The following is a 15,396-nucleotide window of genomic DNA, read 5'->3' on the forward strand; positions in this document are numbered from 1 at the left end:
AATAATCAACAAATTGAACAACTTTCTTCACATCTCAGTGAGAAAGAAAAATCTACCATTAAACTTTAAGGAAATATTGATGTTTTTTATCTTAAATCCTCATGAACAGGACATCTTAAAATAGAATAAAAAAAATCCCTAAATAGAGAAAAAAATTAATTCGGAAACTGACACTAAAGTCACACTAGTTCTTTATGGGTTAAACCAAACTAACCAATGCAATAATATTATTCCATAATATAAAACTATATTCTGACATTAGTCATTATAGTTTTATATCCCGGACCCCTGTTGGAAAAGAAACACCTGAATCTAATGTGTCCCATTACTTTTGTCCACATAGTGTAAATGCAGCCCATAACTCATTTAATTTAATCAAACTTGTAGAAAAAAAAAAAAAAAAAAAAATCACATTATCTTCGTCCGTCGGAGCCCAAACACACACACACACACACACACACACACACACACACACACGACATTTCTGTCCAATGCGAGCTATAAAACGACCACAGGAACGTGAAGGCGGAGTCTGTGCGCACAGGCGTGTCCGTTACTGCGTCTGATCACGTGCCCGTCAGAGCTCGTCGTGGCGCAGCGGCTCCACGCTGGGCTGGATGAACACGCCCTCCATGGCGCGCCACCAGTTGTGGTGATTGGGCGCGCTCATGCCGTGCACCTCGCGCTGGCCTCGGATGGGGTGGCCGTACTGCCCCCGTCACGCTCAGGAACACGTCGGTGCCCACGTGTTTGAAGCGCACCGTCTCGTCGCGTCCCAGTGGACGCCGTCGCACTGGACCGTCCACACGTCCAGGTCGTCGCCCTCGCCGTTCTCTCCAAAGGCGCTGACCTCCTGCGAAGAACGTGGACGGAGTACAGAGTTAGTTTTTTCTATTTATCTGTAGTTTTTCTAGGACTTTAGTAGTATATCGTCGATGTCAGGTGGAAACCTTGTAAGTCCATTTTTGGTCTTTTTTTTATTCTTTTGGCATAAAACGATTCTATTGGTCCGTCTTCATGTTTTTGAAATTTTTGTAATTCTGACCCATCCACTAAAATCAGCACATTATAAACAATGCACTGCAAAAAATCTAAATCTGACCAAGTGTAGTTGTCTCATTTCTAGTCCAAATATCTGAACACACTTAAAATCAGACAGAATCACCTACAGAGGAACTGTTCAGGTAGAAGAACTGATTTATAGACAATAGATCTGCAAAATCTGATTTCAACAAATCTGACCAAGAGAATTTTCACTTGTTCCATTGGGAGATTTTTATTTGCTTAATTCAAGATTTTTTTTTTTGCTTGAATTAACCAAACAATCTGGAATTAAGCAAAAAAATTTAAATATTTCAAAAAATTTGAAAACATCTTCAATTAAGCAAAAAATAAGCAAGATTTTTTTTGCTTAATTGAAGATTTTTTTTTGCTTAATACAAGATTTTTTTGCTCGAATAAACCAAAAAATCTTGAACTAAGCAAAAAAATTAAGCAACATTTTTTTGGCTTAATTCAAGATTTTTTGGTTATTCGAGCAAAAAAAAATCTCGAATTAAGATAAATGAATAAATAATCTGCCAATGAAACAAGTAAAAATTCTCTTGGTCAGATTTCTAGAAATCAGATTTTCCAGATCTATTGTCTATAAATCAGTTCTTATATCTCACTGAACAGTTCCTCTTTAGGTGATTCTGTCTGATTTTAAGTGTGATGAGATATTTGGACTAGAAATGAGAAAAATACACTTGGTCAGATTTAGATTTTTTACAGTGTTTAAATTCCTAGACTAATACCGTTCTACCAAGTGAGTACAAAAATACACGCTGATACATTTTAGCATTTAACATTTGACATAGAACAAAACAATAATAATGTATATTAACCACAGTTAATCATTGACATATGCCAGGATGAAAAAAGGAAAAAAAAAAAAACTAATCCAATTTATGTGTAGAATATTGGAAAAAAAAAATTGGGGATTTTTGCATAAAAAAAATGGTTTGTTTATGTTACAAATATGGCATTTAAAGGGTTAAAAACATGACAGTTATTGAGTATTTGGTATTTCTGTTTATGGCTCAAGTTGATGAAATACAAACATTTTTTAAAAAGTTAAAAAAACAAACTGTATGAAAACATTTTGACATACCTACTACTATTATTACGTCCTTTGGTGGTTAAAGGAAAGGCCAGGCACATTTATTTATACACCACCATTCATTCACAATTCAAAGTGCTATCTTATAATTTAACATGCTTTTAGACGTAAAAGCACTTTTGTCTTCTTCGTCTTGTTGTAAAGTCCTATATAAATAAACTTTGACTGATTGCTTCTTTTCAAAGGTCTAAAATGACATTAAAATGAAAGGACCTCTGTGGGCGGAGAACAGAGGGTTAACGAACTGAACCGCTAACTGTGAAAATGGAGTCACAAACAGCTGAGCCCGTCCACCCCAGTGCAGTCCGACTGATGTAGACACTGGTTCTGTGATTCGTGTGCATGCGTGGTCTGACTGGTTGTTGGCCAGCGGGGAGCTGAAGTGGTGCGTGTGCAGGTTGCGGCTGGTTTTCATGGCGTGATGCGGATGGCCTGACCACACTTGATGGCCACGCCGCGCTGACACGGACGGTTGGGTTTGCCTCGAATCTGCCAGTAACTGTTGGCGTCGTCGGCGCTTTCCACTCCAGTTACAGACTGTTGTCCACTGCCTGCACGGACACAAAACATGAGGTTCTGATGGACGACCTGAACCGCGCCTGCGACCCAAAACCATCCACTGATCTAAACTGTTTAATATCTGCTGATCCACTAATCCTATCAATTACATGGAAATAACTGGTGCAAAATACAGTTTTACCTCAAATATTCATAGGATAAAATATACAAAAATGTGTAAATGACAATAAATGAGCAAAATACTTGAAAAATAAGGAAAAAATTCACCAAAAAACCTTGAAATATGGCATTAAAAATGAACAATCCTTGTAAAGTGAGGTGAAAATTAGCAAATACTTGAAAAAAATTAGCAGAGTTCATCATTTAATACCCATCCAGAACCCTGTATATTCTGTTACCCTCAAAACTAAACCATCCACTGATCTAAATGTTAATACCTGTTGATCCACTAATCCTATCACATACATGGAAAGAATTGGTGTAAATACAGTTTTACCTCAATTATTTATAAGATAAAATGTACAAAAACTTGTAAATACTTGAAAAATAAGGAAAAATGAACCCAAACCCTTGAAATATGACATAAGAGTGAACAAATCCTTATAAAGTGAGGAAAAAAATGAGTGAAATACTTGGAAAAACTAGGCGAATCATCATTCATCCCATCCAGAACCTGTGTTATTCTGTTAACCCGTAAAAAACCAAAACCATCCACTGATCTAAACTGTTTAATACCTGTTGATCCACTAATCCAATCAATACATGGAAATAATTGGAGTACTAATGCAGTTTTACCTCAAATATTGATGGGCTAAATTGTACAAAAACTTGTAAAATGACAGTAAATGAGTAAAATACTGAAAAATAAGGAAAAACTGAACCAAAACCCTTGAACTATGGACTAAAAGTGAACAAATCCATCTAAAGTGAGGAGAAAATGAATAAAATACTTGAAAAACTTAGGAGAATTGGTCATTTCATAACATCCAGAACCTGTATTTATTCAGTTAACCCTCAAAAACCAAAACCATCTACTGATCTAAACTGTTTAATACCTGTTGGTCCACTAATTCTATCAATACATGGAAATAATTGGTGTAAATACAGTTCTTCATCTTTTCGTGGTCATCAGATCTGACCCATTTGGACGTTCAGCGGCTCATAGTTACCATGAAACACCGTCATCTTCTCCAAAACAATTGTTTCTTCTTTCTTTCTTTAACCAGTAACAGTGGTTGTAGATGCTTCTTTTTATGTTCACTTGAAAAGTCACTTTTCTTCATTTTTCTCTTTTTCTGATATAATAACCTTTGAATTTACTCTGAATTTTAATGAACATCTACATGATCAGTGAATTAAATATAGGAAAATACGACAAAAATGTGATGGACAAAATAATAAATAGTGATAAATCCCTTGATAAAGGTTAGATGATGAGGAACAATGAACTTAGAAGTCACCATTAAAGTAGTTCTTTAAGGGTTAATGCATCACAGACAAGACGCTGTAGTTAATATTTAATCCTAAATCAACAGGTTCATTTGATCAGGCTTGTGCATCGACACTAAGACCAATTTATCAGTCCAAGATGATTCTCCCTGCAAAATTATGAAACACTTACTCCTCTATTCTGTCTTAAATCATTGAACATTCACTCATGAAAACACACTGAGAACTTTATGTTGTGCAAAACATCAAATGCACTTACTATATGAAGGAAAGTATAGTTATTTTTGATGCAAAGATAATAATTTATGCACTAATTTTATTTTATTTTACACCTGTCAGGTCCATAATACTACATGCCATGATTTAACCCCATGTTTTAACTCATTTCTAATTAGAAATCAGTGTTATTTTGCAAAGACTGCATAAATTTCTGACAAATATGAAATAAATGTCAAAGGCTAAAATTGTACTGTAAATTTTAGTCTTTTAGTCTCACTGTATTTTTTCTTTCGTTTTTATATGAACTGCTTGTTCTGTGAGCAGCATGTTCAGTAAAATGATCCTTGGTGATGATATTTCACATTGTGAATGTCAGTTTTGTTGGGTGTTTGACTTCCTTTGTAGCTAAAGGGCCTCAGGGCTGATTTGGATTCAGTTTCAAGATATCAGTTTCAGAATATCTACAAAGTACAACGTAGCACAATGAATACTAAGGCTACATTCAGACTGCAGGATACGGAAGAGGATTAGGGCCACTGTAAGAAAAAAAAAAAAAAGGTCCAATATATTTTTTTTATAATGATTATTATTCTGAGTTTAAAGTCAGAATTCTGAGAAAAAGTCTGACTTTTTCCCCGAATTCTGACTTTAATCTCATAATTCTAACTGTTTTCTCAGAAGAATAACAAAAAAACATACATTGGACCTATTGGACCTTAACAATTTTTTTTTTTTTTTTTCAGTGGCCCTAATCCTCTCCGTAGCAGCCAAATGCCACCCAAATCAAATTTTTTTTGCCCATATGTGACCTGTGTCCGATCAGTTACAGATAGTTTAAACGCCACCTAATCTGATTTATTTCAAATTTTGGCCCAATAATCTGATATGTATCTGATATTTTGCACTGCGACTTCAGTCTGAACAGCTAGGTCACATTTTATCCAACCTTTATGTCATTGAAATGCGACAAACATCACAATTCTGCGTCCCTCCATATTTTCTTCCGATGCATAACACTTGAACTGGCTCTCTGTTAAAAAAGATTACTTTACTCATTACTGGTTTTCTTTAGAAATATTATTAGAACAAAAAAAAAAACATCCATCTTGTACAAAAATGTTTGTTTTAGTTCAGACAGACATAGCTATGCAACCAGAGGTAATTTTATACTACCCAAATCAAGAACAAATGCAGTGAAAAGAATGGTATTATATAGATCTATGCAAGAATGGAACAAACTACTGGAACACATCACACAAGAAAACTGTAAAATGAAATGTAAGAAATCAGTCTAGAAACATCTATTGACCATAAATGATTGACAACCTGGGTAACTGAATAAATGTATGTATATACTGTACTGCTGCTGACCTAAAGGAGCTGTCGTTGTCTATATTTTTGTCTGTTGTTTATTTTTTGTATGTTATGTAGTAGGGCTGTGCAATTAATCGAAATTCAATTACGATTTCGATTATTACACGCAACGATTACAAAAATTATGTAATCGAGAAAAAACGATTATTAATTTTGAGTTGTTTTAATTCACGCGCACGCAAGCTCCCATGAGTTGCTCTGCCCCGCCCCCCTCTAAGCTACTGCTGCCTGCTAGCCGGCAGGTCCACCCCAAGAGGAAAGTTGTACCTAGCGGTCTGGAAAAATAGCAGGAGAATCCCAGCAGAAGTGCTTGGTAAACAAAAAAGGCAAGTCCAATTCAATTGTATGGAATCACTTTGGGTTTGATGAAGAAGACGAAGAGCAAAAACACATCACGTGCAAAAAGTGTTTCGTAGTTGTGTCCGCACCGACCGCTAACACAACAAACCTTTGTAACCATCTAAAGTTTAACCACCGCCACCTTTATATATTCTTTATCTTATGAAAAACTAAAACGCATAAAAACAACTTCGTCCGCAATGCAATCTTCAGTCTCCGAATCTCTTTACGCTGCAACTCCCGTATTAACCTAACCCTAACCCGTTATAACCCTAACGTGCATATTCTACAGGGTGTCCCATAAGTCTCCATACATAGGAAAAAATAAACGTTTCTTGACATAAACCATTTTTATTTATATAATATGCTCTATATGACTGCCATTTTGTCGGGAACACATTTCAATGCGTGTCCTCCACTGCTGAAGAACTATAAAGAAGAAATATAAAGAAATACATGTTAGAACCATATGTATTACAGGGGTTGGACAAAATAATGGAAACACCTTCTATGATGCCACAATGTTAGGTGTTTTCCATTATTTTGTCCAACCGCTGTATGTCTCCTGTGTATGGAGACTTATGGGACACCCTGTAGATGGCTGTTGTATACAGAAGGCCTTAACTGAAACCTCACAGCACGCCACTGAATGTACTATGTTTCATACTACATTGAACATACTTGAATTTATAATTTGCACTTTAGGTGAGGTTTTTTTTTTTTATTGCTACAGTTCTATGGCAAGTCTATAGCAGTTTAATTCCAGTGCACTATTTGTTTACAAAAGGAAACATACTTGAATTTACAGTACACCTTATTTGATTTCAAGATTTTTTTTGTTTTGTACAAAAGTGAAAATGCTTTGCTTAGTGGTTAAAAGCTTTATTTATGTTTAAAGAGTATATTTTACATTGTTTTGCAAGAAAAAAATAAACAGCTTTAAGGTTAACAAATAATCGTTTTTTTCTTTTTAATAATCGTGATTTCAATTTATTGCTCAAATAATCGTGATTTTTTTTTTTTTTCTATAATCGAGCAGCCCTATTATGTAGTATGTGAAAATTGTTTTGTATGATCTATTGTATGTTATTTGGATTGACTAGTTGACAATATTATTGTAAGGACCCCACGAAGAATAGCTGTAGCTATGGTACAGCTAATGGAGATCCAAAATAAAGAAAAAAGAAACACAGTGTGTGTCTGCGTGGTCACTTTTACTTCAGGACCTCTTTTGTGCATGTGGGTCACTTCAAGATCTCTTTTGTGGCATGTAGGTCACTTCAGGGTCACATTCAGTCAGACTCAAAAGTGATAGAAGTCGCATTTAATGTGTAACATGAACAAGCACACACACAAAAAAAATCGGATTTCATGAAAAAATCTGAATTATGCATTAAGACCTGCTGTGTGAGGTATATAGTCTTAGACTTTTCATTCTTTAGGTATATTTGACGATAGGTACTTGCATAGTTTTGAGTAAAACTGAATATAATGTGAGGTTATTTGAACACAGGTGCCCAGAAGACGACCCTGAACTGGTGCCAGATAAACCACAGAGATACAGAAGGCAAAAATTAGAAAATAAATTGTACTTAAATATGACCAGAATCTATCTGAGAGTAACCACTTAGACCTACACTGACAAATAGTTTAAAAAAAAAAAAAAAGTGAGTAGAAGTTGTTAAAATGTGCTCTAAATTTAGCCAGACAACACCGAAACATGGGGAAGAGTTGAGTTTCCGGTCACAGTAAGTTAGAATGAAGCATGTTTATTAAAGAGGCTCCTTCCTGTCTGTAGTGCACGTTAAAAACTGTTCACTAGTGGAGAAGCTATGAAATACAGCTGTTAATTTTACTGAAAAATCATTAAGTGCAAAAGCAGATGATGTTTGGAGGATGTTGAGACTTAAAGTATACACATATTTATACATATTTGTTCAAGTTATTCACATTTTTTGTGAAAGGATAGTTTGTAAATGTGAGCATGTAATTTTACTTTTTTCTTTACACTAAAAGAGACACGGAGACAAATGTGTAGTTGTCATTATTTATGGTTATTTTTTAAATTATTTTACTGGTCTGACCCACTTTGGGTCATACTGGTCTGAATGTGGAACCTGAACTAAAATGAGTTTGACACTGTTGACTGTTAATGTCTCAGTTTAAGTTTCGCATTTCACCAACTCATCCCACAGGCCGGGCTGAACCATTTGGTGGGCCGGTTTTAGCCCACGGTCCCTATGTTTGACACCCCTGCCTGAACTGGAACGGTCTAGAACAGGGGTCAAACTCCTTTTAGTTCAGTTCCACATTCAGCTAAATGTGATCTGCAGTGGGCCGAACCAGTCAAATAAGAACATAATAATATATAAATAATGCCAACTCCAAATTTTTTTCTTTGTTTTAGAGCAAAAAAGTTAATTTACATTATGAAAAGGTTTACATCTACAAACTATCGTTTCAAAAGATGTGAATAACATGAACAAACTGAAAAAATAAGTGTAATTTTCATGATATTCTGCCTCAGTTTATCATTTCCACATGTATATTATAACTTACAGATCACAGTGGATCTACAAATACACAAAACATTTAATAACAGACAGAATATTATTAAAAATGTACTTACTTCTCTTAACACATTTCAGGTTGTTCATATTTTTTGTGAAATTATACTTTGTTTTAGTGTAAATACATGAAAATATTTACATTTACAAGGAGAAACATTTGGAGTTGTCATTATTTCTATGTTATTATGATAGTATTTTACTGGTCCTGCCCACTTGAGATTGAATTGTTCTGAATGTGGAACTTGAACTAAAAGGATTGTTCGTATCTTAGTGTAATTTTTGCATTTCACAAATTCATCCCAAGGGTTGGACTGGACCCTTTGGTGGGCTGGATTTGGTCCCCGGGCCGCATCTTTGACACCTGTGCTCTAAAACAATTCCTAACAGAAGCCTTTTGTACTATCGTTGGCCTCCATAAGTCAGGGTGAGACAGGGTCACAACTGTGCAATGTGCAATTTCACCACTAGATGTCACTAAACATTACACATTGAACCTTTAAATTATGCATTTTAAATGAAGATACAAGCTGTTATTAAAGTATTTTCCAATAAATAATTTTGTTTAGGAATAAAAGCCTGCCTCATAATTAGAGCTGTGTATCGGCAAGAATCTGGTGATATGATACAAATCACAAATACCAGGATCACGATATGATATATCACGATATATCAATATACTGTTAAATGACAATTGTTTAAATCGGTTTTGTTTCTTTTTTTAAATGATTATTTCCTGGAAGAATGGAATTACACCAGAAATCTGCACCAAAACTAAACACATTTTTATTTGATCACAACAGGATCTAATGTTATATCACAAAATGTTCCTGTGTTAAAACTTAAATTCTGTTTTACAGACATTACAGTTTAAGATCCTGTTCAAATATTCATATTTTATTTGTTCATAACTAACATCAGAACATTATTTTAGTTCAATCCCAACAACGGAACTAACATCATTTAATAAAACAGTATTACATAATAATAAATAAATATAAACAAATAAGAAAAACAAAAAAAAGTAAATGAACCTCCACAATATCTGCATTTGAATAAATACCTAAAAATATCGATACAGTACTTTTTAATATCGATACAGTATTGCGAAATGAAATATCGCGATATATTGCAGAACCCATATTTTCTTCCACCCCTACTCAAAATGTTATTTCATGTTACATAGAAAAAAACCAAACTCCACTGTCAAAAATGGCAATTTAATCTATTCCTGCTTGTTGTGCAAAAACAGAAGAATCTCAGAAAGCATCGAATACATTTTTATAACCATTAAAATATCGTTTTTACTTCGGCATAAGACAAATATGGCAAAGAGAGTTTGTTTAGTTTAAATTAAAGGTTAGATTAGATTATTTCTGACGCACTTCTGCATCTGTTTCCATCTCAATAGACATGACTGGGCGTCGGTTACGAGAAGGTAGCATATGTGGAGGTTTGAGTTCAATACAAGGCCGATTTTTGGGTCTATAAACCCAATTTACTATCAAATAATAACATGAGGCACCTTGGTTTGTGTTTGTGTGGTAGATTATGGATGTAACAGATGAGGATGAACAGATAAATGGCCTGATGTTGGACTGAATGTAAGGTTTCGCTTGGTTTAATGGTGAATTCAGTGTCATTATTATTATTATTATTATTATTATTATTATTATTATTATTATTATTATTATTGTTGTTATTGTTATTGTTAGTTTCTGTGGTGATGCATGTATTATGGGATGTGACTGAACTTACCTGAGCCATATTGACATCGTGGGGAGTGCAGGCGGACGTTGTGTCTAGTGTTGAGGAGTTTGACCAAAGAACCGCACGTAACGTAGTTCCGCTCGGACTCTCTGCCTTCACAGTTCGTCCACAGAAGGAGAAGAAGCAGAGACTTGACACAAACACGAACCGACTGGATTAACTCCATCTTCCCGGCGACACTGAGGAGCCGAGCCGCAGACCCAGCCTGGGTTTCAAACACTACAGCCGGACGCAGCCAATCACGGCTTGACAAGTCCTAAAAGGCGGAAGTAAATGTCGACATCTGATTGGTCGATTTACAGGTCAGGTGGTCGGATTCAGTTACAACCGGAAGAGGAATTTACATTATATTATAATTAATGTATATTATATACATTAAACACTATATATTATATTATATTATATTATATTATATTATATTATATTATATTACAAGCTAGCTAGCATGCTAGATAGATAGATAGATAGATAGATAGATAGATAGATAGATAGATAGATAGATAGATAGATAGATAGATAGATAGATAGATAGATAGATAGATAGATAGATAGATAGATAGATAGACAGACAGACATTTTATTGGCACAAAGCAAATTTACATAACAAGAATGGGAAAAATATTACAGAAGAGAAATATAGAAATACATTTGGAGACATGGTGGAATGGTTAAACACAACTATTACAACTATTTGAAACAAAATAAACAAAAAAATTAAGGCTTTCGAAATGTAATGAAAATATTGAAACTGAAAGGAAAATAAATAAATAAACTGACTGGACAATAGAGCACAAAGGACTAAGGCAAGATACAATTAAAAAGGAAGGACTTAGAAAAACTAAAATAAAGTTTTCTGTTTTTTTTTTTTTTTTTTTTTTTTTTTTTTTTTTACATATTTACAATATACTAAGAGATTTGTAATACTTAATAAATCACACAAAATCAAGTTAAAGGAGGGGTTTGTGTTTTTCCACTTAAAGGGTATGAATATAATATTTATCCAAAATAATAATAAGGTTAACAATATCTTTGACATTAACTTCTAATGAATCCATAAAATAAATAAGATCACATAAAGAAAAAGATGGAATATTTTCAATTTTTAAGGACAACCAACCGTGAATATCAGCCCAAAAGGAAATGCTGTGTGAACAATTCAAAAACAGACGATCAATGGTTTCAACTTCAGATGAACAGAAAACACAGGGATCCACATCAAAATTAAATCTTTTATGCAAAAAAATCATTAACAGGGTAAATTGAAAATGCAATTTTGAAATGAGTTTCTCACATTATATATTCTTTATGTCTGGTTTTATTTTATTTAGTCTTTAAAAAAGCAGGGCACAGCAATCGCATAAATCATAACCAAGCAATATTAATTAGCATAACAATCTTAAATGAGTTCTGGTGCAAAAATACTGAACAAAAACAGAAAAATGAATAGAAACAGTGAAAACACTCAACTATCAATACAAGTAAAATCAGTCAGTGGTTGTAATGTTATGGCTGATCGGTGTATGGAAATATTATACTGTAAAATACTCTGAATAAGTAAAATAATTTTCTACTTCTACAAAGTACTACAATCAAAGCAACTGGTTCAATAAATAGAATCAACATAATTAGGTTACATACTGTATTTCTAAAATACATGGCATCTCCTGTTGCTGTTTCTTTTTCTTACCAGCAGGTGGAGACAAATTCATAGGAAAGACACGTGAGTCTACACATTGTAGGGGAGACTGGGTATGATTATAACTTGTACGTCATCTGCTTTTTCTGTCTTTCTGATACTGCTTTTATATATTTGTTCTGATTTATGTGTGATTTTTTTGCGTGGAGAAACTGTTTGTTTCTGCATTTATGAACAGGATTCACTAACAGAACAGATTTTGTGTAAATGGATAAATAAAGGAAGAAAAATATAATATTATGAACTGAAAAACACAGACTAAATGATTCTTCAAGATTTCAATAAAAGCTGAATGAGACAGACAGACAGACAGACAGACAGACAGACAGAGATAGATAGATAGATAGATAGATAGATAGATAGATAGATAGATAGATAGATAGATAGATAGATAGATAGATAGATAGATAGATAGATAGAGAGACAGACAGACAGACAGACAGACAGACAGACAGACAGATATTGTCTGTTCCAAGTAAAAAACAAAACAGAAATTCCTCTTTTGTCATGGCTGTAGGACGAAGTTAACCCTTTCATGCATGAATTATGAGAACCTTAGTAAAGATTTTTTTCTTGAGTGTTTTTATTCCTCCTTAGAAATGAAAAAAAACAATGTGATCGATTTTTTTTTTCATGGAGTTACAAAAATGTCCATGCATTTAATTTTTGAAGTAAAGAAACGTGTTTAAAACCCAATATCAGAAAGTACTGAAGAGGATTTGGGCCACTGGAAAAAAAATACAATAAATTAAATTAAGGTCCAATATATGTATATTTTTAATTATTATTATGAAAAAAGTCCAAATTTTGAGTTTAAAGTCAGAATTCTGAGGAAATAAAGTCAGAATTCTGAGATTAAAGTCAGAATTCTGAGGAAATAAAGTCAGAATTCTGAGATTAAAATCCAGTGGCCCTAATCCTGTTCCGTAAAACAGTAATATGAAAACAATGAAATAAAAATTTTTTAATGCTGCAAATCTGATGTTTTCTCCCATTTTAACATATTCTAATGCTAGTTATTACTCACTTCATGGAGATAACATGCAAAAAAAAAACTTTGTGTCTAACAAATAAGTGATTTACACTCAAACATGTTAGTGCAGATCAGTTTTATCAAGAACAGCAAAGGTACAGTAATGGTGTGAATGTCAGTGTATTATGGGATGGTGCATAAGCGTCCAGTGTGTCGGCTGATATGGAACTAAAACAACAAAATCCATGAATATACAAGAGAACAGCCGGAGAATAACTGTCCAGTGTAGTGACCACTGTGCATGAAAGGGTTAAAAAAAAAATTAATAAATAACAAAAAAAAAAAAAAAAAAAAAAAAACCACACTCAGGCATTAAAAACACACATTAAAAAAATCTAAAAATACTAAAATGATAAACTAAGGCATAGATTCATTCACTGGTGTAACCTTCTTTTTTCTGAGACAATTGCAAAAAACAACAAATAAATAAGGATTAAAGTAGTTTATTTGTACTGCTGCTGAAACATGTGGTTTAATTAATACAAATATATACACACATTGACAATTGTATTTAAAAAAAAAAGTTAAAAAAAATATTCAAAAATTGTGAAGTTGTCGTTTATTTATGTGTTTCTATACATACAATATAGCAGTCTACACTTCTGATGTTTTTGTCAGAGAAAGACGGTCATTTTATGAAATTTTACCATTGCAAAGGTAGATCTATCTATATTTCTAACTCTTTCTATCCATACAAATCCAGAAAACATCTATTCCAACGTTAGGAATACACTGCCACAATTTTTTATTTCGGAAATTCAAGCAGTTAGTTTTTCTAAAAGGCTGAGAATTTTCATATTTACCCAAGAATAACTGAGCTATTGCACATCCTATAGTGACATCTTCTAGACCAGGGCTGTCAAACTCATGTTAGTTCAGTTCCACATTCAGCTAAATTTGATCTGCAGTGGGCCGAACCAGTAAAAGAATAACATAATTATATATAAATACTGTCAACTCCAAACTTTTCTCTATGTTTTAGAGCAAAAAAAGAAAATTTACATTATGAACAGGTTTACATCTGCAAACTATCCTTTCAAAAGATGTGAATAACATGAACAAACTGAAAAAAAAATAAGTGTAATTTTAACAATATTCTGCCTCAGTTTATCATTTCCACATGTACATTATATGAGGGCTGTTCAATAAGTTCATGGCCTCACCCAGAAATACTGGTTGTTATAATACAGGATGTTACATTCTTTCATGATGGGATAGTGATGCTTGAACATCGATGGACCAAGTGCATTGCTGTAAATGGAGATTATGTTGAAAAATAAAATATAAATTATCAGTCTGTGTTGTTCTATTCTGGGTGAGGCCATGAACTTATTGAACAGCCCTTGTAACTTACAGATCACAGTGGATCTACAAACACACAAAACATTTAATAACAGACAGAATATTGTTAAAATTGTACGTACTTCTCTTAAGACATTTCAGGTTATTCACATTTTTTGTGAAATTATACTTTGTTTAGTGTAAATACATGAAAATATTTACATTTAGAAAGAGAAACATTTGGAGCTGTCATTATTTCTATGTTATTATGATAGTATTTGACTGGTCCTGCCCACTGGAGATTGAATTGGTCTGAATGTGGAACCTGAACTAAAAGAATTGTTCATATTTTAGTGTAATTTTTGCATTTCACAAATTCCTCCCAAATTTAGCCGGATTTGGCCCCTGGGCCACATGTTGACACCTGTGATCTAGACAGTTTGTTTTTCTTTTGTTTGTTGTGCAGCTGTTTTTTGTTTCTGTTATTGGGTTTATTTATTTATTATTCTTTTTTTCTGTTGTTGTTTGGTTGGTATTATTACTGCTATTGTAATTGTTTTATATTGTGTGCTGTAGTTGATTTTTGGTTTTTGTGTTGTTGTGTTGAGTGTATGTACATCCTGTTTGTTGAGTGAGTTGTGGGAAATAAGTGGTGCTTTGTTTTTATGTTGTTAATGACCCCAGGAAGAGGAGCTGCTGTGGTGTGCAGCAGCTACTGGGGATCAAACTAATAAACTGATAAACTAATAAAGCTTTAAATTATGTCAAATTCATTCTTTCTTTCTTTCTTTCTTTCTTTCTTTCTTTCTTTCTTTCTTTCTTTCTTTCTTTCTTTCTTTCTTTCTTTCTTTCTTTCTTTCTTCCTTTCTTTCTTTCTTTCTTTCTTTCTTTCTTTCTTCTCTCATTCTCTGTACACGCTGAATCTCATATGTCGGAGGTTGAGCTCAGTCCGTGAACGCACCGTCAGGCAGGTCGGACAGGACAGGTG

General features: G+C 33.6%; 1 protein-coding gene across 1 annotated transcript; it reads right to left on the minus strand.

Moving 5' to 3' along the window:
* Positions 1-242: 242 nt before the first annotated feature.
* Positions 243-10,541, minus strand: sdf2l1 (stromal cell-derived factor 2-like 1). The gene is given in 5 exon segments (XM_030144403.1): positions 243-713; positions 715-772; positions 775-856; positions 2,520-2,712; positions 10,387-10,541. Coding segments are annotated over 5 exon segments (486 nt in total). The 5' UTR covers positions 10,404-10,541; the 3' UTR covers positions 243-577.
* Positions 10,542-15,396: the final 4,855 nt, after the last annotated feature.

The sequence above is a fragment of the Sphaeramia orbicularis genome, chromosome 9 (genome assembly GCF_902148855.1).
Source record: "Sphaeramia orbicularis chromosome 9, fSphaOr1.1, whole genome shotgun sequence".
Classification (NCBI taxonomy): Eukaryota; Metazoa; Chordata; class Actinopteri; order Kurtiformes; family Apogonidae; genus Sphaeramia; species Sphaeramia orbicularis.